Raw genomic sequence first — 27,584 nt, forward strand, 5'->3', positions numbered from 1 at the left:
AGGGGTGATGATTTGTGCTTGTTTTGCAGCCAAAGGACCGGAGTGCCTTGCAATTTTTTTAGTTGACCATGAACTTCTCTGTATACCAAAGTGTTCTAGAGTCAAATTTGAGGCTAACTGTTCGACAGAAGCTTTACCCGAAATGGATCGTGCAACAGGATTACAAGCACAGCAGCAAATGTACAACAGAATGGCTGAAAAGAAAAGATTGACAAATACTGTACAACGGTAATTTCTCAGTTTTGGTATAGATTAGGATTAATTTATTGGATGTTAAAAATATAGTACTCTTACAATGTGTGGGTGATGAAACCCCATCTCTGTACCTCAACATCATTGGAAACTATTACCAGAGCGTCTTTGAGCCAAAACACATATGAAAGTCAATAAAGAAGTAACAATGAAGGACTTTTAGTTGAATGCACACAAAGAGTTTATTTCCTGTTGAGGCATTTTTTTTTCTTTTAAAGACAAATGGAAAAAAGCAAATAGATAACACATGTGAATAGAAGCAACCTTTTTATCGAAAGGCTTTGTTTGTAGGAAACAACTAAAGAAATAGAAGATGGTAGGCAGAGTCAGTCAACAGTGCACACTACAGCGCACTCCTTGTTGGGCACTAATCTGAAAAAGACCAATGCCGAAACTCTGGTCCAAAGAGTTTTCTCTAAATTCAAGCTATCAGTCACTAAACATCCTGTGTATACTGGAACTCGCTGCTCCTGGCAGTAAACTTCATTTGATGCCCGATGTGCTGTCTCCCCAGAGAGCCGCTGATATGAGTCCCCCTGTCATCAGCAGTCTCCAGGAGGAGCTCCGACCCACAGACTTCTTGCCAGTGCAGAGTTTCCTGAAGACGCTGCCCAATGGAACCATTTCTCGTGATACTGCGAACAACCTCACACAGGTCTTGAAACACAGTCCAAAACACATGTTGCTGTTGCAAAACCAATTCATACACACAGATACAATACCCACCCATGCGCATATGATGCAACAATTCTATGATGTTCATTTTCTTCCACCCAGGGTTTGCTCAAAAGTGTGGAAGAAGTGCTGTCTTTTCCTGGACTGACAGAGGTAAATGGGTTCACTCTGTAGTTGTGCAGTATCCAAACATGACGAAATGTAACGTATGCAATGTGGCGAATACGTTAATGTAACACACCGAGGATATCTGGATGTTTAAAACTGCGTAACTGACTATAAAGATTTTTGCTTCCTCCACTGTGCAATTGTTATGGCCAAATCACAAACACAAGAGAGCGGTTTCAGTACACTGGGTGTTCAGAACAACCTTGCTTGTTTTTGTAAGAGCAAGCTGAAACAGATGTTCACATCAAACTTGGACAGTAGATACAGTGTAGTGAGTGAGTTTGAGCCAACCGAATTATCAAGTTTTTGTCAGGTTTTTTGTCAGGTTTACAGTGTAACTCTAGACGGTGACACTATCACCTGTTTTTATACTGTGAGCAGTACTCTCCGTGACAAACAACAAAATCAGAAACAGTGAATCAGTTGTCAACTTTTTCTCGTTGGGTCATTGTTCTCTAGCAGCAGTCCACCCCTGTGGTCAGCGGACTGGTCAAGACAGTGGACAGAGTGATGGAACATGTAGTGACTAACCTGGAGGACAGCCCGAACTCTCTCATCTCCCTGGATGGAACATCTTTTGTTGCAGGTCAGTAAAGTGTCAGGTTCTCCATAAAGTAAGTCATTGTTTGTAGCTTTTGCGGACTCCAAGCCTCAAGTTGACATCATTAGTTTTGTAATCACGTCAGGCCAACATTTGTTCAGAGAAGCACAAGTTAAGCTTCTCCACTTTTCCTCTCCTGAGTTTTTTCCTCATTTTTTATTACTGTCTCTCTCCCAAGGGGTTGTTTGATGTTTGTGATTCCCCCCTGACAAAGCAAATCGGTCTTGTTACTTGCTTGTCACTTTGTTTTTCTCAACAGTTCTCCCTTTTCTTAACCTCTGACCTCCACAGATTACTCTCTGATGAAACTCCCACAGAATTTTGAGCTGTCACATTACCGCTTCCCCACAGAAGGCAAGAGCTACATCTCTGTGCCTGGAGAGGCGTTCGCAATGGAGTGTAAGTACTAGCACTACAGCCTCTGCATGTTCACTGACAGGTGCTCATCGACGTGCAAGGAGAAACTTTCGGAGGATTCTTTGCATAGACAGACCAGTAGCTGGGTTTGAGTGTGAATACCTCACATTAGCCGTGCACTGATTCTGCCAAGAGAAAATTGTCCAGCTGGGAGACTCTTGTTACCGGACGGTAATTTATTATCGTAAGATTTAGGACTACTAACATGGCATACAGTTAAGGACAGGAGTGCCATGAGAGCTTTTGTGTGGCTTTATGGTGTACTGTAGAAACCCAGCTATGACTTTAATGTTGGCAGTTACCCTTTTATTCAGAACAGAAAGAATGAGAGAGAGCGCACTTTTTCTCCACTTTCCTCCACCGTTAAAAGGAATGGATCCACGTAGTGGTGCAAGGGAGAGCAGTAATTACAGTGGGCATTAAAACTCTGTTTGTTTGACTTTGTGTTTAGGTCAGATTCCCTTGGCTCCACCTGGCTCTCGCATGCACTGAGTTGCCATACAGAACGAACTCTTAATAATTAGTTAAAGGGCTATTATCAGAAGTGGAATACATGTTATTGCTTAACACATTAGAGCCAGGAACAAATTAACTCTGAATACCTGGCTGCCCATAGTGCTCCAAGGACAGATTTTATATTCTAATTAAGAACAGAAAATGCTGCATATTTTGCGTTTTGTTTTTTCTTGTTCTCTCGCTCTTCTGTAGGAGAGTTGTACAAGTGTACTGGCCCAGTCTCTGCTGAGGCTCACTGGGATGCATTCTGTTGTAATATATATATGTATTCCACTACAGATTACAGAATACATGGCCCAAAATGTAGTTTGAAGCATATTCTTAACTTGATGTGAGTAACGTATTCTGATGCTGTGTGAATTATTACTATTACTGAAGGCTACTTGCCGCCGAGCTAACATTGTTAGCTAGCGTTACCTGAGTTCATAGAGCGCAGACTGTAGACTTGATGGATAGCATTAACAACCTGCTAGCTGCAAACGATCACATGCAGTTCTGAAAACAATACCAGCTAGATTTTTAAATCTTAATATAAAATGAGTAACATTAGGGTGGACTTTAGGTAAGGCTGCACTTTTTGCAGTGATCTCGCATAGAAAACTCTTTCTGTATCAGTAATATGTTTTCTTTTTGTCTGCTTTCAAAACTGCACACGATTATTTGCAGCTAGCAGGTTGTAATGCAGCTTTCAGTAATAGTAATACATCACACAGCAATGGTACATCGCAGATACTGAAGTGGCACATAACCCAGGTAGCTACTACAACTAAAACAAGATAGCTGCAGTAGGCTAACCTTAGTTTTTAAAAAAGAACTTACTCCCAGATGTTTCTTTAGGTTGGAGTCTTTTGAAGATGAGAGCAGCTTGGTTGCTGACAAACAGAGTTTGCATTGCGCAGTCAGATTTCCGGTCAGAGCCTCTTATTGCGTTTTTTGTTTGGGTTTCCACTGGCGTGAAATTACCAAAATTAGAGAGGAGATAGAGAGGAGATAGCCTAACATATGAAACAGAAAAAGACCACCGTGTAATCCATTGATTTTAACAAAGTAACTGTATTTCCAATTATCACCTATTTAAGCAGTAACTGTAACGGAATACCGTTACTCATATTTTGTATTTTAAATACGTAACGCCGGTACATGTATTCCCCAACACTGGATGGATTATATATTTATTAACAGTTTTCTGTTGCGTATCCATATTGTTTGACATCTGCTTTTGTTGTTCTAGAGCAGTTCCCAAGTGAAAGGCCTTTGAAAGGAGGAACAGGGCCATTAAGCATTTCCTCCAATTTCATTGTTTATCTTAAAGTATTAAGGTGGGACCGAGCTGAACGATAGGTCAAGTCAGGGGTGGGGGAGCAGACCCCCAGCTCTCCTGGTGAAGTCATTTAGACATTTCACAAGCTTTCCAACATCCACATGGGTTTGCGGCAGTCTTGCTTTTCACCCCGGTGCGAGTATAGGACTGTCCCATTAGCCCGCCGGTGCCACCACACTGTAGCAAGCCAATGTTAATTAACTTGCCTTCTTTGTGAGTGTTTTAGCAGCACTGCTTTACATTCCCGGCCCTCAGCTCATTTCTTTCACATTCAGTCTGCGCGTGTTGTCTTCTTCTCCTCAGCTCAAACCACCATTGTTGGCCTTTATTATCACAACATGCACAGCTACTACAAAGAGATCAGCCCTGTGAAGACCAGGTAAGATGACACAGCATGCTACCAAACGTGAAAAGTAAAATCTTGAAAGGTCTAACTAATAATAAACAGCAACAAGAACAAAAGCGCAAAGTCAGGGACACTGTCTTTGTACTTCCTGTGTGGGAAATGGGTAAGCTGGCACCAAAGGCGCCCCTGCTTCCTGAATTGCAGAACAGCTGATGCCCCAGGCCAAGGCCTTATCTGTTTTTTTCTCTCCTATCTCTCATCACACCACTGAGCTCTGATACACCCTGCTATTAGCTCTTTCACTTACTGTTCCAACACTGGATCAGCTTGTTCCAGCTTTTAACTCAGTTTGACATAACGGTGATTAAGCATCTTGTTGTTCCCCACTTTTGCATCCATCTAAATTAAGTCAGAAATGTTTATGGCAGTACATTTGGAGGCTGCTAGGCCTCCCTTTGTATCGTAAGAGGGAGACGATGTTTGTGTGACCGCAATGTCAAATTGGGGTCACATGATCATCTTGAAAAACTTGTCATGGAATAATTCTGGCACTAAGTGTGATTCATTAAACAGACAGATGGTTAAAGTCTCATCTAAATGTCAATGCTCTGGTCCTGTGTTTAACACGTATGTGGGAATGCCAGTTGCAGATAACAGTGGTGATAGATGCTATTGTGAAGCAAGAGATCTGGAGTACTTCTCCTTTTAACCAACTATCAACTTTGATCCACTGATGAATTTGTAAGTTTGCTCACTTACCAAGAAATGAACATTTTTATGCAATCCTCTTTTAATGAAGAGACAGATAAGCTTAACCAAATATCCAGAAAACAGAAACGCATTATATAAAGGTTATAAATTGATTTGCTTGTCATTTCCTGAAATAACTATTCGATCCCCTACAACCCAGCCACAATTCTTGCTTAGACTTGTTGTGTGCCCACAGTCATGCACGGAGGAGGAAACATTAGGTAATGGATGAGGCCATGTAATGTAAAATCAGCCAGAACACTGAGAATGGGTCATGGATGGGTCTTCCAGCATAACAATGACTCCAAACATACTGCTAACTAGCTACTCAAAGGAGTAGCTAAAGAAGAAGCATATAAAAGTCAACTGCGTAGACGGCCTTCAGGCTTAAGTCCTATAGAAAATTTGTAGAGGAGCTGAAGCTTCAAGTTAGCAAACGATAGCCAAGAAACCTAAAGGATTTAGAAAGTTTCTGTAGAGAGGAGTGGAACAAAATCCCTCCCGAGATGTGTGCAAGCCCGGTGACCACCTACAAGAAGCATCTTACTGCTGTGCTTGCCAACAAGAGTTTCTCCAACAAGTGCTAAGTCATGTTTCGCCTGTGGATCAAATACTTATTTCACTCAATGATTCAATGTCTTTTTTTTCTATATTTTGGTATATATTCTTGCTTTCTCCATTAAATTGAAGTTACTATAAAATTGGAGATGTTTCATTTCTTCGTAAGTGAGCAAACTTACAAAGAGTTGGGATCTGCAGGGGATCAAATAAATCTCCCCCCACTGTATGTCTGCCATTTCTTTCCGTCTCTTTCTTTTGTATGTTTGTCTGGCTTTCTGCTTCAGTTTCTTTTTTAGATTATCTAAGCCAATTCTCCCCTTTTTATCTCTTAGGATTAATGAAGCAGCTGATTACAAGGATCACAAAATCCATGTAGCAAGCTGTCTGATTTCTTTGAAAGTGGAGCCTCTGCCAGCCCTGTCGGTCAACCTTTCTGGAGCGCCACTCATAAAGATTGTGCTCACCCATGTTTTGGTAAGACTGTAATTTGCATGTCCCATTTCTTCCTCTCTGACTCATTTATCTTTTTTTTCCATCTTGGTGAGTAATACTGGGAAAACTAAGAGAGTTTCTGCTTGTCTCAATTGTTGGGTGTGGGATGTTATCAGAGGGGAGAGCTCTGCCTATGGTTTCGATAGCGGTCGGATCTCTTCACATGAAAACTGTCGGCTCTATTTTTGGTATATGCTTATGTAAGACGATGGCTGTCCATCACTGACTGACTGAGGTTTGCGCAGCTGGGCATTTACCAGCACAAAGAGCGAAGCCTGGTTTGGTTTTCATTAGGCTGCCTAGCATTTCCCTTGCGGAGCATTTGGCTTCTAGAAAGCGAGCTGATTATGGGCATTTGAGCTGCAAGCTTAGGGCACTTTAAAAGGAACAATAACTTTATTTTATGAACAACATATTTTTCTTTGGTACTTTATGGCAGGGACAGTGCCAGCTTTCCATGGGAAATTCAGTCAAAACTGGAAATTAATTGACCAGTGTCTATCCGGTTGTTCAGTCTGACGTCACTAGCCGTGTCTGGGTCTAAACTCCGCTGCAGCTCCATATATCAAACGATCACTATGGCATTACTGAGAGTTGAAAAACTGTCTAAAGTCTTTCATCTTTAATAAAATGATCAGCGTTCTGCTCTACCAGGTGTAACAATTGAGTTTAACATCCAGGCATCCATGAAAACGGAATTTATGACATTTAACGGAGTTAGAAGTTAGCAGGAAGTTAGCTCGCTAGCTTCTATCTAAATACAATATAGCATGTCCTGACTGCGGGGTTTTGGAAACAAATTAAGACGTACAGCTCTGCTATCACTTCCAGCATAAATGAAGACAGAAAACTAAACAGCAGTGACGTTTGTAGGGTTACTGAAGTTGGGCTAGCTGGTATATAATGATGTGCTACGTGACCGCTAGCGACACAGCTATGTTAGCATAATATAAACAAGCTAACTTTTTTTCCACTCGATAAAAGTTATCGTGAGTGTTCTCGGTGGTCAGGAACAAATGTAATCGCATGGCAGGATGCTGTAAAAGGACCAAACTTCAGCCAGGAGAACAACTGAGATAATCCATCCATAATACGAGGTTAGTCATTCATATACTGCTGCATGGGCTGTGCTGTAGTTACTTCCTAAGGTTTTAAAAACTGAGCTTCAATAAATGATTAGCGGTAATAAAAGCCGAGGGAGGTCAACAGGGATCACTGACTGTTTTAGGAGCTTTTTGAGATCAAATAGAAGAAAATACATGACATTAAACATGTTAACAACACAAAAGCCATATTAAACGCAGACTACTTTCGACTCGGAAGTAGGATTCGTCGCGTCATCACTGAACAACCGGATTGCATTAGCTTGTGTTCCTGTAAACTCATAAATGTGGTGGCAAACTTCACAATCTTGTATTTGTTTTATCTTAATTAGTTGTGTTGATAAGCTGTTAGATTATCATGCAATGGCATTAATGAGGCGGTTGACTTAAGCACACTGCAATGTATTTCTGTTTCTTTTACAAGTCCTGCATGAATGATCGACTTTCTGTAGAAGTGAATCAACCCCCCCTCCCCACTCATAAAAGCAAAAAAGAAACTCATGCAGCTTTATGAAACCATGGTAATATTGCTTTGTTTACCTTCATCTTCCCTGGTGAAATAAATGTTTATGCTGTAATTATCTGGCCTGGTTTCTGTGACAATGATTGCTCTGTTTGTTTTAGCGGACACCATGGGAGAGGAGTTAAAATTTCCTTTGTTATGGTAGTGCTGGAGATGCTCAGCAGTTCTCCGCTCTGTTTCTGTTTTAAGGTGTTTCTATTTTAGTTGGATTGCCCTTACCACTGATGTAAGGATAAATCAGGTTACATGCATTCTTTCCTCTCTATCCCATTACAAATAGGCTGTTATACTTATTAGTAATGCATGCTGATTGGAACGCACCGAGCCAGCGCATTTCTGTTGCACATAGCTCAGGCTATGATTTATTACGAGGAGCCACATCGTAATTTGGCATGCAGAACTTTTGGCTCTGGTCGCATCCAGAACAGGTTGTTTTTGCTAAAACTGCACAGACCTGTTGTTGGATTTAGTCAAAAAGAAACTATTTTGGTTGTTTTACTAGTTTTGGCAAGGTGTCGATACTTATCACCTCCCTAGCTTGAAGGCAGGGTGGGCTGCTGACACAGTATGTGGCAGACATTACCCGTCATAGTTTATGTTGGTCTTTACTGTCTGTACTAAACCTCAAACATGTCTGCTCATGGCACCGGTTCACTGGGCTGGAGTAAGTGATTTGCGGCTGACCTCTCTGTTTACCCCCTGAGAATAGGTAAGTGCACAGTGACTTCATTAAAGCCCAGTGGGAGTGCTGAATGTGTCTAGCACAGAAATATGTCAGCTCCCTCATCCGTCTTTTCGTGCTGTCGTGGCTACGACAAGCTCTGTGTTTCGTCTCTGGTACTGTACAGTCAACTACTATCCTGGCTCAGACACAAAGTCTCATCCATTTTCTCTGTCTGACACTTGGAATGCTAAAACATATGATATCATGGAGTGATGGAGTCACCAGCCTGTAAATAAACCTTTGTTATAGCAGGTACTACTCACTCAAGTCAAGGTCTAAATCATGTGGTTGCCATCTGAGTGACCTTGCATCCTTGACTGATGCTCTGAGCTCAGAGACTCAATCACTTCTGCAACCACGCTTTGTGGCATGGAGCTGGTTTGATAACCTGACTAGGTGTTATCATCAAAGGCCCACAGGCTTTCTCACGCCTTTGAGCTGCGGTGGTGATTGGACCCTGGCTCTTTTGGTGATTTATTACGGCTGTCTGACTCTGGTTTACTTTGAGAGGGGTGAAGGCGGTGAAGAGGAAAAAAACGGTGTGAAGCACTGAGGTCTGTAGTTAAACATTAATATATACATTTAAAAAAAAAGAGGCTGGGACCTTCTTTTTATCCTCTACTGGCATGAAAGCATCACACTGATGGTATGAAGTGAACAAATGGAAAGATTGACTTCATGTGTGAGGTCTATTTATAGAATTAAAACTATGAGGATTAAATAAATGATTTTGACAAGGGTGCCTGACTTTAGAGGCATATAAAGAAGTGTGTTAGCTGAGAAGGTTTATAAGAAGATCCAGAGTCATGAGTGGAATGGCACGGCAGTATTTTGCTGCTAGTCTCTCAATTCACTTGAATGATTTTTATGCTGATGTTTAGCTTTTAATGACTTCTTTGAACTGTTGTTTTTCCCAATTGGAATGACTGTACACAGCATACATCTTTAATGACTTAAGGAAAGATTTGGGTGCACAAGTTTAAATGTATATGTGTGACAGTGACTTCTGTCGGTAGCCTTATGCAAAAGTAGGTTATAAACTCACAACTTTAGTAACTTTGCACATCTGTTCAACTGCTTAATAATACAAATACCTAATCAGCCAGTCAGATGGCAGCAACTCAGTTCATTTGGGCATGTAGACATGGTGAAGACAGCATGCTGAAAACTTGAAAACTGAGTATCAAAATTGCAAAGAGGGGTATTTTATGTGGCTTTGACTGTGGTGTGGTTGTTGGTGCCAGACAAGCTAGTCTGAATATTTCAGAAACTGCTGATTTGTTGGGATTTTCCTGCACAACCATTTCTAGGGTTTATAGATAATAGTCTGAAAAGCAAAGCTATGCAGATCTGATTGGAAGGCAGTAATAATTCCAACAACCTCTTGTTACAACCAGTATGTGCAGAAGAGCATCTCTTGTTGGCAACACATTGCCTGGTCCAATAAATCTAGATTTTTGCTCCAACATTCAGACTCAGAATGCTGCATAAATGAAAGTATGAATCCATCCTGTCTTTTATCAGTGGGTCAGGCTGCTGCTGGTGGTCTAATGGTTTTCTTGGCACACTTTCAACCCCACAGTACCACCTATTGTTTAAACACTGTTGCTGAGCACACTGTACGCCTCTTCTGATGGCTGCTTCCAGCAGGATAGTCCGCCATGTCACAAAACTCAGATCACATGAGAACATGCAAACTCCACACAGAAAGACCCCGGCCTGATGTTGGAATTGAACTCAGGACCTTCTTGCTGTGCGGCAACAGTGCTAACCACCGTGCCACCATGCTGCCGGGGATCACTGCATATCAGTCCAATATAACATCTTAGGGATGTGGTGATTCTCATCTTGGACATGCAGGTGACAAATCTGAATTTATGTGATGTTGTCGCGTCATTGTGGCCCGAAATCTCTGAGGAATGTTTCAAGCTTCTTGACGGAACTGATCCAGAAAGCATTACAGCATTTTTGAAAGCAAAAGGGGGTCCAACCTAGTACCTGAGAGGTGTACCTATTAAAGTGTCCAGTGAGTGTGTTATGCTTCTACTCTTAAGGACCTCAAATATTTACCAGGTAGCCATACAACCTCTGAGAGGCTAACTTTTTGATTTATTTTTATAACAAAGAAAGTGAGAGTTCAGCAGGAAGTAATTCTTGTAATAAGGTCAGGAGAGAAGAAGGAAAAATGCTTACTTGTGCATGAAAACATGTCAAGGCTTGTTAGTGTGGAAAATAATGGGCTAATTGTTCAGTACCATTGAAAATAAACACGCAAAGGTTATTCAACACACACTGATACCCACGCTCTTATTCGTTTAATCACGCCAAGCCATGCTGATCCTGATCAGACCTTTCTGCCACAATAGCATATCTGCTCTTTTTTGCCAGTCTTTTTATAACTCCAGCACACGCCCAGTTTGAACCTTATGGGCAAAACCTATCACTCTGTTTTTCTCTCTCTCTCTCCCTCTCTCTCCAGATTTCCCAGCCACCCACACCCACCCGTACACTTGCGCACACAAACACAAGACCTGTGATCCAACTCACTGATCAATCACAGATGGAGGTCTGGCTATTGCAATTCCCACTGCAATAGACAGCTCCTCCCATTTAGCGCCCCCTTTCTGTCACCACTCCAACTTCGCGACCACCACCTCTCGCTACGTGATAAAAAGCAGATCTCTTTTTTTAAGCAAGCCCCCCATCTGTGCCCACAGACACAGGGAGTTTTCTTAAAAGAATGATGAAAAAAAAAAGGATTTGGTACTTGTGAAGTAATGTTTAAAAAGAATTTCATTGCCTAGTAGAAGCAGTTTTATGTCCGCTCTTTTAAACTCATGGCAAAACGATGAAATAGCAATTCAAGATTGTGAATGTGCAGAACAGATTTATAGCTGTAGATTTTTAAAAAAATCTCGCCAAGATAAAGACAAAACGAAAAAAGCTGCTTTTATGGAATAAGTTAGTCTTTGGAAAGTCAAAGTGAATTTATTTCCTTCAAACAAGCTCTTCAGTTTAATAAATGGCTGAAATATTCTCCCTCCCCTGCTGCAGGCAGTAATGTTAGTCATGCAGTGTCAGGAAAACTAAGACCTAAACTAAGACTGGGATCTTTGTAATGAGGGATATTCCTGCACAATATAGCAGATTTTTTGGTATCGATACCATACCATGTACATACAGTCAGTGGGCTAAACAAAGTATTGATCCTCTCATGCTAGCATCGATGCAATACCAATATCAGCATTGATACTGTTGATTTGGAGCAATCTACCCACCTCTACAGTTGATCGTGCACACAGGAAGCTCAATAATTTTGGAGAGCACTATCAGTTAGGGCTGGGCCATATTATACCGTTCACGGTAATACCGGTATAATCTTAGGCAACGATAGGAAAATGAAATATCGCGATAGAATATGAGTAAAATGCGCATGCGCAGTGCCTTTGTTTTCATACGCACATCGCTGATTGTTGAGTGAAACAGATGAACCAGAATTGGTTTGTAAAAATGGTGCAACTTCAGTGATGTGGAACTGGTTTGGTGTTTGTCCGTCAGATCCACGACAAAGCACATTTTTTTTGCAGAACATGCAAGCGGCCGTCGTTATTGTCGTATATGTCGGACTAAGATGCTCTTAAATCTGGGAGTAATCTGGTTCCTAAACTCCGTAATCTTCAGGTCAAACGAACACTGCAGCATCACTGAGAGTTAAAAACTGTCTCAATTCTTTCATCTTTAATAAAACGATCAGCATTGCTGCTTAACCAGGTGAAACTATGAAGTTTAACTTCCAGGCATCCACGAAAACAAAATTTATTACATTTAACGGAGTCAGAAGTTAGCAGGAAGCTAGCGGAAGTTAGCTCGCTAGTTTCGCTAGTTACCTAAGCATGATGTTCTGACAGAGATTTCTGGAAAAATTCAAACGTACAGCTCTGCTATCACTTCCAACATAAATGAAGACAGGAAACTAAACAGCAGTGACGTTTGTAGGCTTACTGAAGTTGGGCTAGCTGGTATATAATGATGTGCTACCTGATCGCTAGCGACACAGCTATGTTAGCATAACATAAACAGTGAAGCTGGAGGACGAACACTAACACTTTTCCACTTATAAAAGTTAACGTTAAAGTTCCTGATAGTTAGAGACAAACGCAATCGCATGGGTTGGCTGTAAACAGACCAAACTTCAGTCAGGAGAACAACTGAGATAATCCATCCACAATACAAGGTTAGTCATTAATATACTGCAGCAACATGGGAATAGATCAGAATTCATTCATTAATAAATCAATGGTACAGAAGTGGAGGAAGCAAGAAGAATGAGTTTAATAAAGTTTAATTTATCTGACTGCTTTGTTTCGCTTAATGTGCCTTATAATCCCGTGAACAGCAAGCCGCAGGAGGAGACGTTGCGAGCGGAGGCAGAAGAGGGGCAAGCGGGGAGGCCTGTGGGCACGGCTAAAGACTAGTCCGTTTAAACCACCACTCCCAATCATATTCCTCTCCAACGCCCGTTCAATCCGTTACAAACTGGATGAAATACGACTGCAGATCGCCACTCGACGGACTTTTAATAACTGTTCGTGCATGATTTTCACTGAAACCTGGCTGGACAGCGCCATTCCCGATGCGGCTATCGATCTAGCAGGCCGCACCGCCTATCGAGCCGACAGGTCTGCGGACTCGGGTAAGAAGACTGGCGGGGGGCTGTGCATCTATATTAACAACCTTTGGTGCACGAACGTCACGGTAACGGAAAAACTGTGCAGTACAGAGGTAGAACTGTTGGTGTTAAAGTGCCGTCCATTCTATCTCCCTCGGGAATTTTCTGCCGTTTACATCTGCGCTGTTTACATTCCACCAGATGCTAATGCTAAGCTAGCGTTAGCACAATTGAGCAGCAGCATCAATAACAGCCTGGTAGCACACCCGGACAGTGTCTTTATTGCGGCTGGGGATTTTAACCACGCGGACCTGAAATCTGTACTTCACAATTTCCACCGTAATGTGAAGTGTGCTACCAGAGGAGATAGAACGTTGGACCAGGTGTACACCAACATGGCGAATGCGTACAGAGCCCAGGCTTATCCCCACCTGGGTCTGTCAGACCATCTCTCCCTTCTGCTACACCCAATATACACACAAAAGATCAAGAGCACTGGGATTACAACCAAAACCGTGAGAACATGGCCGCAGGATGCTATTCCGATGCTTCAGGACTGTTTCCACTGCACAGACTGGGATGTATTCAAGGTGCAGGACACTGACAATCGTGTCGCATTGGACAGTTACACCTCCACTGTCTTGGACTACATCTGTTTCTGTGTGGACAATGTAACAACTTGGAAACGATTCCGTGTGTTCCCTAATAATCCACCCTGGATGACACACGGAGTTCAACAACTTATTCGAACAAGGAACAACGCTTTCAAATCCGGGGACCAGGAGGCATACAGTGCTGCCAGGGCCAACCTGAGAAGAGGCATCAAGACTGCCAAGCAGCAGCACAGGAGGCGTATCGAGGCCAGGTTTGAGAACAACACAAACCCAAGGCAGGTCTGGGAGGGCATCAGGGCTATCACGGACTACAAAAGGAGAACACCATCACCCTCAGCCGACAGTTCTACTCTGGCTGAGGATCTAAATCTCTTTTATGCCCGTTTTGACAGGGAGAACACCGACCCTGTCCTGTCCCCTCTCCCCTCAACCGACCCTGCTCCGGTCCTGAGCACTCATGAGCTGAGGCGTGTGTTCCGGAGCATTAACACCAGGAAGGCGGCCGGGCCGGATGGAGTGCTGGGCCGGGTGCTAAAAGACTGTGCTGCGGACCTGGCGGACGTCTTCACCTCTATATATAACACCTCGTTGTCCTGTTCACTGGTACCATCCTGTTTCAAAGCAGCAACCATTGTTCCCATCCCAAAACAGTCAAATGTCACATGTCTGAACGATTTCAGACCTGTGGCACTCACCCCCATTCCCGCCAAATGCCTGGAGAGACTGGTCATTAAACACATCAGAGCTGCTTTTCCACCATCCCTGGACTCGCACAAGTTTGCATACAGGGAGAACCGGTCAACCGAGGATGCGATCGCCACAGTGCTGCACACATTACTGAAGCACTTGGAACACAGGAACACCTATGCACGGCTCCTCTTTGTAGACTACAGCTCGGCTTTTAATACCATCCGGCCATACAAACTCCGTCCCAAACTCCACCAACTGGGACTTAACTCCTCTCTGTGCAACTGGATTGTGGACTTCCTCACTAACCGTAGACAGAGTGTCAGAGTGGGTAAGAACACCTCTTCCACCCTTGTGGTCAACACCGGTGCCCCTCAGGGGTGTGTTCTGAGCCCTCTGCTATACACTCTCTTCACCCATGACTGTATTTCCTCCTGCGCGTCCAATCTCATTGTTAAGTTTGCAGATGACACTACAGTGCTCGGACTTATATCCAACAATGATGAGACAAACTATAGGACAGAGGTGCAACAACTAGAGTCATGGTGCCACGACAATAACTTGGTCTTAAACACCAAAAAGACCAAGGAGATCATTGTAGATTTCCGGAAGAGGGGTCATAACAACCATCTGCCTCTCTTCATTGGCAGTGAGGCGGTGGAGAGGGTGAGCAGTTTTAAATTCTTGGGGGTAACTGTGACCGAGGACCTGTCCTGGGGCAACCATATCACCTCAGTTGTACGGAAGGCCCAACAGCGCCTCTACTACCTGAGGAGACTGCGGAGCGCACACATTCCCAGATCTCTGATGTTGAACTTCTACAACTGTGCCATCAGCAGCGTTCTGACGTATGGATTTCTAGTGTGGTTCCCCAGCTGCACCAAGGCCGATCAGCAAGCACTCCAGCGGGTGGTGAAAGAAGCTGGCAGAATTATTGGAACAAGTCTGCCAGAGATCAGTAACATCTTCCCCACTCGCTGTCTGAGGAGGGTGCACAGTAATCCTGCGGGACCAACATCACCCTGCGCGCCACCTTTTCCATCTGCTGCCCTCAGGGAGAAGGTACAGGTCTATACAGGCCAGAACATCCAGACTGGCCAACAGCCTGTATCCACAGGCTGTGAGGCTCCTGAACTCTCTGCCCCCCTCTCACGGACAATAACCATATCCAACTTCTTAATAGCAATGAACTGGTCTGCATTGGTGCATCATATCTTTATTCTCTTCCCCCTCCTGCCCCCCCCCCCCCCCCTTTCTTAAATAGATAACTATCATATCTGATATCATATCTCACAGTACAATAATATTGAATGGGTTGCATTGTTGTATTTTGTCATGTTTCTCAGGTCTTTGTCTGAATTTCTACGAACATTATTGCTAAGGATTGTCTTATTGCATTGGAGTCACACTGGGTTAAATATGTACACTTGGGTTTTAAGGGGTATTTATTATTTTCTTCTTTTTTTGGGGTTGTATGGAAGCCCCAAACGCAATTTCATTGTTCTTGACAATGACAATAAATAAATAAATACTAAAATACACCTTATGGTCCGAAAAATACGCACTGCACACTGCAGTTTAATGTTGCAAAGCACCTCTTTTTAACATCAGTGGATATTATACATGGTTATGCTCAGGATGTGTCAGCCCATTTCTACTGGAAATGCCTTTTGGTTAAACTTTCAGCAAGGAATTTGCATTTGCACTGTTACATTTTTATAAAGCTTTAATGTACATAAAAACCAGCTTCTTGTTTAAGTGAAAATAAATGGAAGGTTGTCTTTTTGTGCTAGTAATGTTGTGGAGTTGTATTTTGTCTCGCATCAATTAAATCGTTATCGCAAATTTTCAAATATATATCATGATAAATATTTTTGGCCATATCGTAGAGCTGGGCGATATATCGAATTTTTAAAAAATATTGATATATTTTTATACGAGATATAAGATGTGACAATATCCTTTATATCGATATAGTCTATGTTACGTATAATTATACTTGTGGAGCCGCAAGTTTGCCTCTCTTTCGTCCACTTTCGTCTTTACGCAACGTTACTCGGCCTCGCCTCTCCTTCACTGAACACAACTCCCCCTCCTCCCCCATCGCTTCACCTGCAGGAAGCGACAAGATGGACACGGCAAATCTCCGTTAACGAGTTACTGCGCATCGCCCCGTGTGTCGGGCTGGACGGCGTCAATGTGTTAGCTAGCTAACCACGCTAACGCCATGCAGCCCAGAGGTGCTGCACGGACTAAAATCCTTTCATTTTCTCAAAAGTTGACAGTGCGCCTTATGTATGAATTCTGGTTGTGCTTGATGGCCGCGAACCGATTTTATGTGGAACACGGCGCTCAGCAATCTGTCAAAAAATGTTTTAGTACGACTTTGATAAGCTACGGAGCTGCACCGCTTGATGGATTGTCGGAGCATTACGGCTGAGCCTCGCGGAGTGATACGTACTGTGCTTCAACGTAATATTACCCTACTGTGTATAAGGACCATAAATGGCACCTGTTAAGAGACGTGGTTGCGAAGCGGATTTCAAACTCCAGGCTGTCAGTCACGCAGTACAAGTTGGGAACAGAGCAGCTGTGAAATCTGTCTTTGTTATTGTGCTCAGCGTCTTTTAGTTTACATTTTGACTGCACAATTGTGAGCTTTTTGTTATGCACAAAAACAACATTGTTTTCTTTTATTTATGGAGAATTATTATTTAATAAATGCTCATAATTTATTTTTGAGTAAATTTTATGTACATCTGCTCTATGTTAATAAAAGTGCCTGTGTGACATCTGGGACACAGCTTTGACTAAGAACTCTCTTCTTGTTCTTACTTTATGGCTTTAAAAAAATATATTGAGATATATATCTTATATCGCCATCCAGCTAAAAAATATCGAGATATGAATTTTGGGTCATATCGCCCAGCCCTACCATATCGCCCTGCTCTACTATCAGTGTCACACTAGCTGGCAAAGACGCTCATCATCTTATAGTGACAGTGCTTATTTTTCATTTAAAGAATTCATTTAGTTAAGTGCATCTATTTCTGTTGTTTATCCACACTCAGGATGCATCGATCTGGTACTTATATAATAAGGAGTTATTGCCGTACTCTAATCCAATGGAAAGGGCAAACAAATGTATCCAATCAGCTGATTAACAGGTGTCGTCGTCATCATCTGAATCTAGGAATTTTCTCATGATAAGCACAAAATTAAAAATGCTTTTCTTTATGTATTGATAAAGATGTATGATTGCTTAAAATTTTCATGAGTTACAGTTAGCGTGAGTCGTCCCAAATAAAAGCTCTTTCTTTCTTGGCGTATCCTCAGCGTCGATATGTTTACATACCGATAGAGGTGCAAGCTTTATCGGGGAACATCATCACCTAAAAATCTTATGTATTGTTAAACTTCACCACAAAGACTCTAAATATGCACCCCTTTGACTTTTTTTTTTAATGTGAATGTGTCATTGCTCTGAAGCAGACCAGAAAACAGAGAAACATTGCAGTGGTTCCATGTGAAACCCCTTTGGATTTAAACTTATGAATTCATGCATGTGAAGCTGGTGATAAAAAGGGGGGAGGGGATCACTTTCTCTTTTCTTCTTTTCTTTTGAGTCGACTTCATATCAGCGATACAGTACATCTGCAAATCAAAACCATCTCGCTGACTTTTAGAGCTGTTTAATTGTTCCTGGTTTTCCTCACATCCAGCTCGTCTCGTTGTTTTCGATGTCTACCTCCGAGGCTGAGCTGGGACCACAGCTGCATGTCTTTTTACATTTCCCCTGACAGCATGATCTCACTCATGGCCAGTTGTGTTATGCTGCATGGATTTTTGTTGTTGCTCCTCGTGCTGTGTGTGTGGATCAACCTAAGTCCGGACTCTGATTGAAAAGCTGTGTTACAGCAGCGGCGCAGCCTGCGCCTCATCGCAGTCACAGGATGTGTAATGCTTTAGTTTATACTGAGTAGAAGATTTTTTTTCTCAGGCTCCGTGTGTGTTTGTGTGACTGAGGAATGTTCCACCATACCTCGTTGTGCGTTGCCCAGACATAGTGCAATAAAATATTTCCTTCCCTTACTAAATTTAACAGCAGTCAGTTCAGCTTTCTAAGCTTATACGTGTACGGCCTCATTGTTTTTATACAGAGCAGTTGAGCCACTGTCAAACCCTGTGCACCTCACAGGCCTACTCTAAAAGGTGAAGGTGATTTTAAATTATGCCTTTCAGTTTTGCAAAAGCAAGATTGATCATTGTTTTTATGGCGCTCGCTGCAAAATAAATACGTGTACCAAATCCAGAAATTGCAGCCCAAATTACACCTCAGCTCTCTGCGTTTCAAAACGATTTGGAACATTTCAGGGAACGGGAGACGAACGCTCCTTTTCTCTTCTCACGCTCACACCGCTCTGTAATTTCTCTCTGGTTTTTAAATTTAGCACAACTGAAACTGTCCGATTACTCTTGCGGCCGCATTTTGTTGTATCAGTGCTGGATGGATGGAATGAGTGGGTGAAGCAGGACTGACATCAAGCTCTAGAGGATAGTAGTAGATATAAAAAAAACAAAAAAATGTTTTAAGACTGAGGTCAAGATTGCTGTTACGTTAGCTCAGACTCAATTTGTTTCATTGTTGTCAGGGTTCCACGATTTTGTGCTGTTTCTGAGTTTTTAATCCTTAGTTAATATTACCTTCGTTGAGTTTCTGTTCCTGTTTTTTTCTGTGTGAAGGATTTTTCTCTGGTTCACTTTCTAGTTTTACTTCTTCGGCTTCTAGCTCTGCTACACGTGGAAGGCCTATAAGACTCCACAGAGGACAGACAGGCTGGCACTTCTGTATAAATTGCTGGGTTGCGTATGAAGTTAAGATTTTGTGCTGTGTGTTATTTTTATCCTTCATTGTCTCACCCAAAAACCACGGATGGATGGATGGATGGTGATCAAAACCATAAAGATGAAGATCTGATTTGGTTTAGAGGGATATGTGCGTCAGACAGCAGCCGCTGATTATCACTTTTATTCTGAAGGTGGTGTGTATGCCTGGTAGAGATGTGCTGCCATGAGCAAGACAGGAATAGGTTGTCCTAACTTCCTCCCCTCCGGTCACGGCAGATGGCATTCCCTCCCTGAGCCTGCTGCAAGTTTCTTCCTGTAAAAAGGGAGTTTTTCCTTCCCACTGTCGCCAAGTGCTTACTGATAGGTGGTCGTTTGTTTGTTGGAGTTTTCTCTGTATTACTGTATGGTCTTTACCTTACAATATAAAGTGCCTTGAGGCGACTGTGAGTGTTAGTCAGTCCAGGATGTACAACAGCCTCTAATATCAGCTTATACAGGCTCCAGTGCATCTAGTACATGACTGAAAAGATGGAAGTTACAGGTGCAAGAATTGATCCAACACCAACAGCTCTAAAGCTGGAGTCTTTCCATTCAAGCCCTCTGTGAATGGCTTCATGCAGTGTTGATTAAGGCTTTCAGCACTTAGGAGGAGTAAAGAGACATTTACTGAGTTTAAGCGTGAAGCGAAGCACTGGTGGACCAATGTGATGCATCACCTTAACATTTAACGTAGCTGAAAAGAGTCCAGATAAACTTTTTAGAGGAAAGATTAAAGTCTGACAAAGTGAGCTATTGACCGCAAAGACATTTTCTTGTTAGAACTGAGTTCCCTAATGTTTGTGGAAATGCTCCCACAGCCAGAAGGTGGAGACAAAATTTCCACTCTGCTGATTTCATGCTTAATTCAGAGTTTACCCACTTTACTGTTGGCATTAAGTTAATAAATGTTTATTTGTTTATTTTTGCTTTTAAGTATTTTAACAGTGCATTATGCTGTATAAAAATAAATGTGAAATGAGTCTGTTTTGAGTAATTTAATAACGGCTTCTCTTGGTCATGACTCAGTTTATACAACTATTCACTGTGGCAGTGGAGAAAATCCCACCTGAACCCTGAACAAAGTAACAGGATGTGTGATTAAGCCAAATAATACCTCACTGTTTTTTTTCTTACAAATTCAGTGACAGTAGCTAATCTCCTGACAAAAATGTTATCAGAGTCTTTTGGGGAAAAATATTTAAAATATCTAATCAGGTAACAGTTTATTACATAATCTTCTTATGAGAAGAAGAAGATAGGAAAGCTATCGACTGCAAAAAAAAAAAAAAAAATCTGCCAAATCAAAGACTTGGATTTATGGGAGCAGCTACAACTGCTTTTAACATATTATTATTATTGTTGTTGTTGTTATTATTATTATTATCAAAAGAAGCGGTATGACTGTCCATACCCCCTCACCCACCCACCCACCCAAAGAAAAAGCCAGAAACAAGCATGCGCCAGCATATGCTTCATATCCCAAAAGTTATATCAGTGTCGCAATAGCTTCAAACAGGACCGAGCCCCTGCTCTCCTCCGCGATGTGATAATCCTCCGCATAACCCGTTGCACCGTCACATCCTATTCTAATCACGCAATCGGGTCTGAAAAGACCTCTGATTGGCTCCTTCACAGACTCCGTGTGCGTGGAGTTGGGTTCTCTCCTGAAATTCGTGAATGGCAATATGCTGAAAGGTTGTTTTGATTTCTTGTCCGGTGACAGCAAAACTGTGTTGCCTTCTCCAGCTGTAAGATTTTTAAAGGTTTTACTAAGAAACTTGTGAATTGGGATAAATTGCTAAGTATGAATCATGCCTGCCTGCCTTTTGTTGTGCTTTAAGTCATTTGTCCACATTGATGCATCAATAATTGTTATTAGATAATATTATATTAGATGTTATATATGCAAGCATTTGTATCTACATTAATTACATTTAACTGATAACTCTATTGCATGCTTAAATAACTAAGAATTTTAAATAGTTAGTTTAAAATTCTGGCAAATTTAACTGGCATATCCGATATGTTTGAAACCACAGGCAGCTACAACAGACACTGTAGTGGGACATTGTAACAAAGAGGCACCAGAAACATCTTGTCTATCTATGATTTATCAGCCTCTCTCTCCCAGGCTCCTCTCCTTTATCAGCCTGTCACTCTGCATCACTCTCCTGTCACTAGTTTTTCCTCTCCCTTATTCCTCCCTGTTCTGCTCGCCTTACAAGGCTCAAAGTGACTTCCAGGGCGGTGTTTCCTGGCCCTCTGTTGTTAATAAAGACTTGGAGCGCCAGCTGGAGTCTTGGCTGGTAGATGCTGAGGCCCCGGGGCACTGGGGAAACAACAGCGTGCTCTCAAAGCTCGACCAAATCTCCAAGTACATTCTAAGCGCTCACCAGTGACTTTCGGGGTCCTGCATCGCTCCTCAGATATCAGCTGGAAAATGCAAACTGGACACACCACAAAACAGTTGTTAGAGCAGGAACATGGCCAAGAAGCGCGCTCATACAGTATGTGTGATGGTCTGTTAGTTAATGTATGTTTCACTTGTGTCTGGTACGCATCAGGGTTTGATGATTAGTGTTTGAAGCTGAGTTTACATTGTATTGTTAATAAGAATAATTAGTCTTCCTATGCTCTACAAAGCCCCAGTTAGAGCAGATATGGCCCTTTAGTGGTGGACTTCCAGTGGGCAAGTTGCAGTTTTTCTTATTTCCATCTGCTTTCATTTACACCCAGTAAGAAAAAAAGAGCATATTAGAGCCCACAGGAGACCAGTAAATTCATCCACGGGGTTGCTTGCAGATCACCAGAGCTGGCCAGCTGCTGGTGATGACGGGGTACTTTCGAAGCGCTCTCATGGCTCTTGCCCTGCTTGCTGTAATGGGCCACATAAATAGCTAATTGTTAAATCCATCTCGGGGGTCGCAATACACGATGAGTAAGGAGGTGAATCTGCGAAACAGGCAGAATGAGAGCACGCCGTGACATCTAGGTATCGTGCTATGCTTTTGTAATATGAATCTCGGGGCCTATGGGCCATTTAGACAGCCTGACTGTCAGTTTCACTCTCACTCTCACTTTTTCCAGGAGGAAATAGTACAGACACACTCCATGTAATCATATAGTTGTTGAGTCTGAGAGGAAAGGCAACAGTGCCTATGAAGAGGTGTGCAACACTTAGTGTTGTTTTCCTCAGCTGACAGATTGAGGAGGGTAGTGGTTTGACCCGTAATCAGGGCCAAGTCCCAATTACTGCAGTCTTGCACTGTAGCCATTAGCTCACTGTCTCTGGAGACTCCAAATCTCATTTTAAGGGAATGACTCAGAAAAAGTGATTTATAATCGAATAAGATTCTCGAAGACAGCAGGGATTTTCGCTCTGCGTGCTAATCACCTTAGCCGAGTGACGATCTGCACTTTGTCTTTCCCAGCGAATGATCTCAGATCTCCTTAGCTGTCATGTTTTACGCTGGTCATTTAAGCAGCAATGAAGAATTTATTGTTACTTTAATATTGCTTAATGTGTGCATTGAACACAGAGGTAGAAAGATCGAAAAGTCAAGCAGCCTGTAAGAAATAATGATGCTGACTGCTGTCTAAAATATTCTAGTTTATACACACAAACAGTCCACAAGCGAGCACGTCCTCATCTCACACACTTCTCTTACTCGCTGCCTTTTTTGTTTTCAGACTAAAGAGCAACAGGACCAAGTACAGAATCAGAGCAATAAAGTCTTCCTCTACTGCGCCTTCTTGGACTACAGGTGGGTTTGTGTTCATGATTTCGACACAGAACTTCTGAATTATCCATTCAGATCCAGCTCCAAAGGGATTTTTATCTTGATTGTTCACTCGTTGCATGCATTTCTTTCTCGAGTCTTTAAATCATAAGAAATCACTGGTGATTGGAAGAAGGTGGTGGTTTTTTTTTTTTCTTTTACTCTTTCAAATCAGAAACATCCAGTTTTACACGTGTCGCTGTTTCGGCTTCTTGAGCCACAGCCCTCAATGTAAAACAAAGGAAAAAAAAGCTGAAGCTCTGATATGCAGAGCCAAAACACTTTTTGCTAAGCTTAACTCATTTTTAAAAATAGGGAGTCCAATACGTTGGATTCAAACACGTCCTTCTCCTACTCCACTTTGCCCTGAAGCTTAAGAAAAATGTGAATAATTGGGTCGCCCTGTCAGATTGCACTAATAAAGTCAACTTAATCTCTGTGTGCCTCCCACGGGGGGGATATTGGATTATACTGAGTGCACCCTCTCAGCAGCGTTCCAGTAAAGAATTGCCCCGTCTGTTTCTCTGTATCCTGTTTGTTCTAGTTTTTTATGTTTGATCTTGCATTAGATACATTTCCTCTGCTAACAGCACCTAATTGTCATTCATTTCAGTTCTAAAGAGGGAGTATGGTCCAACAAAGGCTGCGTGCGCGCACATGGAAACATGACATACTCCGTGTGTTTGTGCAACCACCTTACCAACTTTGCCATCCTCATGCAAGTTGTGCCCTTAAAGGTATGAATGTTCTGGCTGCTCTTCAAAAGTCTGAATATTAGGCAGCATTTGCAACAGATCTCATTTTTATTTTGTTGTTTTGAAGGAGTTCAACACAGTTTGATGTTTGTAGTCTTCAGCTTTGCATGTTTCTCCTATTTGTACTGAAGCTTCTAATCTCACCAGACTCCAGACTTTTATCAGCACGGCGCCTGGTAGCCAGTAACTCATTCTCCTATTTTTCTTGTTCAGTGGTGGTTTGCAAACAAATTTTTGGTGGAATAACTGCAAGTAGTAGTGTTTTACATACTATCAGACTCCTGCAACAACAAAGGAAGATGTATATTTTAAGAAAACAATAAAACATTTTATTTATATCGAACCTCGGATACAGGAGGAACAATGCGGTTTTCGTCCTGGTCGCGGAACACTGGACCAGCTCTTTATCCTCTCCAGGATACTTGAGGGTGCATGGGAGTTTGCCCAACCAGTCTACATGTGTTTTGTGGACTTGGAGAAGGCATTCGACCGTGTCCCTCGGGGTGTCCTGTGGGAGGTGTTGCGGGAATATGGGGTGTCTGGCCCATTGCTACGGGCCATTCGATCCCTATACAACCGTTGCAAGAGCTTGGTTCGCATTGCCGGCAATAAGTCGGACTCGTTCCCGGTGGGTGATGGGCTCCGCCAGGGCTGCCCTTTGTCTCCGGTTCTGTTCATAATTTTTATGGACAGAATTTCTAGGCGCAGCCAAGTGGCGGAGGGCTTTCGCTTTGGTGGCCTCAGAATCTCATCTCTGATTTTTGCAGATGATGTGGTTCTGTTGGCTTCATCGGGTGAGGGCCTCCAGCTCGCACTGGAACGGTTCGCAGCCGAGTGTGAAGCAGCGGGAATGAGGATCAGCACCTCCAAATCTGAGGCCATGGTTCTCAGCCGGAAAAGGGTGGAGTGCCCACTCCGGGTCGGGGATGAGTTCCTGCCCCAAGTGGAGGAGTTCAAGTATCTCGGTCTTGTTCGCGAGTGATGGGAGAAGGGAGCCGGAGATCGACAGACGGATTGGGGCTGCAGCTGCAGTAATGCAGACGCTGCACCGGTCCGTCGTGGTGAAGAGGGAGCTGAGTGTAAAAGCGAAGCTCTCAATTTACCGGTCGATCTACGTCCCTACCCTCACCTATGGCCACGAGCTGTGGGTAGTGACCGAAAGAACGAGATCGCGGATACAAGCGGCAGAAATGAGCTTCCTCCGAAGGGTGGCTGGCCTCTCCCTTAGAGATAGGGTGAGAAGTTCGGCCATCCGGGAGGGGCTCAGAGTAGAGCAGCTGCTGCTCCACATCGAAAGGAGCCAGTTGAGGTGGTTCGGGCATCTGACAAGGATGCCCCCTGGGCGCCTCCTGGGTGAGGTGTTCCAGGCATGTCCCACCGGGAGGAGGCCCCGGGGCAGACCCAGGACACGCTGGAGAGATTATATCTCTCGGCTGGCCTGGGAACGCCTTGGTATTCCCCCGGATAAGCTGGAGGAGGTGGCTGGGGAGAGGGAGGTCTGGGCCTCTTTGCTTAGGCTGCTGCCCCCGCGACCCGGCCCCGGACAAAGCGGATGAAGATGGATGGATGGAATAAAACATTTTAAAATCATTTAAAATTATTACAGTTTACTTGAAGACTGAGAAGTGAAAATGGAATCTCTGTAAAATATAATATTCAAGTGCAGACAGAGCCAGTGGCAGACACCTGGGCCAGGTGATGTGGAAGCCAGGCAACTTGGTCGGTGCACTCTGCAAGCAACTTTACAAGTGAATGCGCAGCATGAGTGAGTGAAAGGATGGAGCCACTATATTACGCCATCCAACAAATCAGTTGGATTTAAAAGTGTAGCCCTCTCACCAAGACACAAAATACGCTGGTTAGCTTGTAGAAGAGTAAGTAAACAGGAAGCAGTGGTTTACCAGTGCCTTCTTTACTTCTCTATCAAACCACTAGTTTCACTGGTGGTTTGATAGAGAAGCGCTTTGTGCAACCATGATTTGTGTGGTTGTTTTAGGTCACTGAACAGGTCAGTGGAGCATTCCTCAAAGTTATGGGCTCTCAAGGGGCAAATAAACAAAAATCTCTTTAAACCATCCTTCATTTATTTTTTTCTGTTTTCTCTTTTTCACGTTTACATCATCTGCACGTGGAGCACTTAAAAGCACAAAACCTGTGCATGATTTTTTCCTCTTATCTAACTCTTTTGCATCCAAGAATACGAACCCATGGGAGTATGGTTAGCATCCACAATGGCTTCTTAAAATAGAAAAAGCAGACTTCTTATTGGAGCTTAAGTGCGCCAGTGCTGTATTTATGGCACACGAGTCTATTTGATGCTATGCTTTCCCTTAGCAAGTCTCTAATTAGTGGGCTGCCTCATCCCTCAGTTGCAAGGGAACATCTCACGTATCCCAGTTCTGGATGGCTGAGACTCCTCTGCTCTTGTAATGACAAGGCACATGAGTAGACAGTTAATGGAAAATTAAACCCAAACACTCAAAATAGCCTGAAATCCAAAACAACATCAACACACTGGGCTGGACGCACACTGCGTCGATTATAAACATTTTTGCTTTTTGCTCAAAATATAAAAATCGGTGTTTAATCTTTTGCAATGGCTTTAAGAGGACATTACCTCAAAAACTTGTGAACAAAACATGTAAACAAAAGCAGAATATATAGTTTTGTGATCAAGAATCATTTTAATTGCAACATCTGTGCTATCCTATTTGACATGAGAGGTTATAAATAACTTTTTGAGGCTATGATATTGTGCCCACTTGTGGAAGTACTAATGGTGTTTGTTAGTCTTGTGTTCACAGTAATAAACTCTAGAGACTCCCTTTGTTGAAAAAGGATGCACTAGATTTGGATGTATGTGGGATGGCACATGTACCAACACTCCATGTGCTGTGTTGTCAGATCTGATGCTGACAATGCCTCTCTCCACAGATTTCTACTGGCCACAAGGTGGCACTATCAACCATCGGTTACGTTGGCTGCTCTATTTCCATCTTCTGCCTTGCCATCACTCTGGTCACCTTTGCAGTCTTATCGTAAGTATTACTTTTTAAACAGTAAGTAAATTTACAAGAACTCAGTGGAATTACCTTTTTTTTCTCCTTCATATGTGGCCAAAGACATGTAGTGTGATGAGTCGGATGTCAGAATCTGGAATGTTTAAATGCAACAAAGCCTTTTTTATTACCATAGTAGTCTATGAAGTTATACTGTAGTTAAGTATTTTTCCTTTTGCTTCTTTTCAGGTCAGTGAGTACCATCCGTAACCAGCGCTACCACATCCACGCCAACCTCTCCTTCGCCATCCTGGTGGCAGAGATCTTACTGCTGATCAGCGCTCGCTTTGACCCTGGCACGGTACGTACACGGCACAGTGACTGCTTGATGATTGCAGCATAATGATGACAGGAGTGGCAGTGGTTTTAATGGTTTTACAGCTGTTACTATGACAAGGATAGAAATACATCATGTTGAAAATGATGAGAAGCATAGAAAGCAGTATAAAAATGAGGGTTTAAGAAAAAAATACACATTAAAAGAGACAGTTTTGATCTTTTCCCAGCTGCCATGTAAGGTTATGGCTGTCCTGCTACACTTCTTCTTTCTGAGTGCTTTTGCCTGGATGTTGGTGGAGGGCCTTCACCTGTACAGTATGGTGGTCAAGGTGTTCGGCTCTGAAGACAGCAAACACTTCTACTACTATGGCATTGGCTGGGGTGGGTCTGTCTTGCTTCTTTTTTT

The 27,584-nt window shown here is 42.8% G+C and overlaps 1 protein-coding gene across 5 annotated transcripts in view; it reads left to right on the forward strand.

The window, feature by feature from the left end:
- Window positions 1–27,584, forward strand: part of adgrd1 (adhesion G protein-coupled receptor D1) — a 41,491-nt gene that overhangs the window by 6,813 nt on the left and 7,094 nt on the right. For 3 of the 5 annotated variants that reach the window (XM_082555914.1, XM_082555918.1, XM_082555916.1), the window contains 11 exons: window positions 767–907; window positions 1,030–1,080; window positions 1,555–1,681; window positions 1,988–2,095; window positions 4,254–4,329; window positions 5,940–6,081; window positions 22,997–23,070; window positions 23,699–23,822; window positions 26,775–26,878; window positions 27,089–27,200; window positions 27,406–27,559. In XM_082555914.1, coding sequence (XP_082412040.1) covers window positions 767–907; window positions 1,030–1,080; window positions 1,555–1,681; window positions 1,988–2,095; window positions 4,254–4,329; window positions 5,940–6,081; window positions 22,997–23,070; window positions 23,699–23,822; window positions 26,775–26,878; window positions 27,089–27,200; window positions 27,406–27,559 — 1,213 coding nt within the window. The remainder of the gene's footprint in view (window positions 1–766; window positions 908–1,029; window positions 1,081–1,554; window positions 1,682–1,987; window positions 2,096–4,253; window positions 4,330–5,939; window positions 6,082–22,996; window positions 23,071–23,698; window positions 23,823–26,774; window positions 26,879–27,088; window positions 27,201–27,405; window positions 27,560–27,584) is intronic. The other 2 variants (XM_082555915.1, XM_082555917.1) reach the window with 1 other exon arrangement.

Source organism: Aulonocara stuartgranti (assembly GCF_965226115.1).
Source record: "Aulonocara stuartgranti genome assembly, chromosome: 12".
Taxonomy (NCBI): Eukaryota; Metazoa; Chordata; class Actinopteri; order Cichliformes; family Cichlidae; genus Aulonocara; species Aulonocara stuartgranti.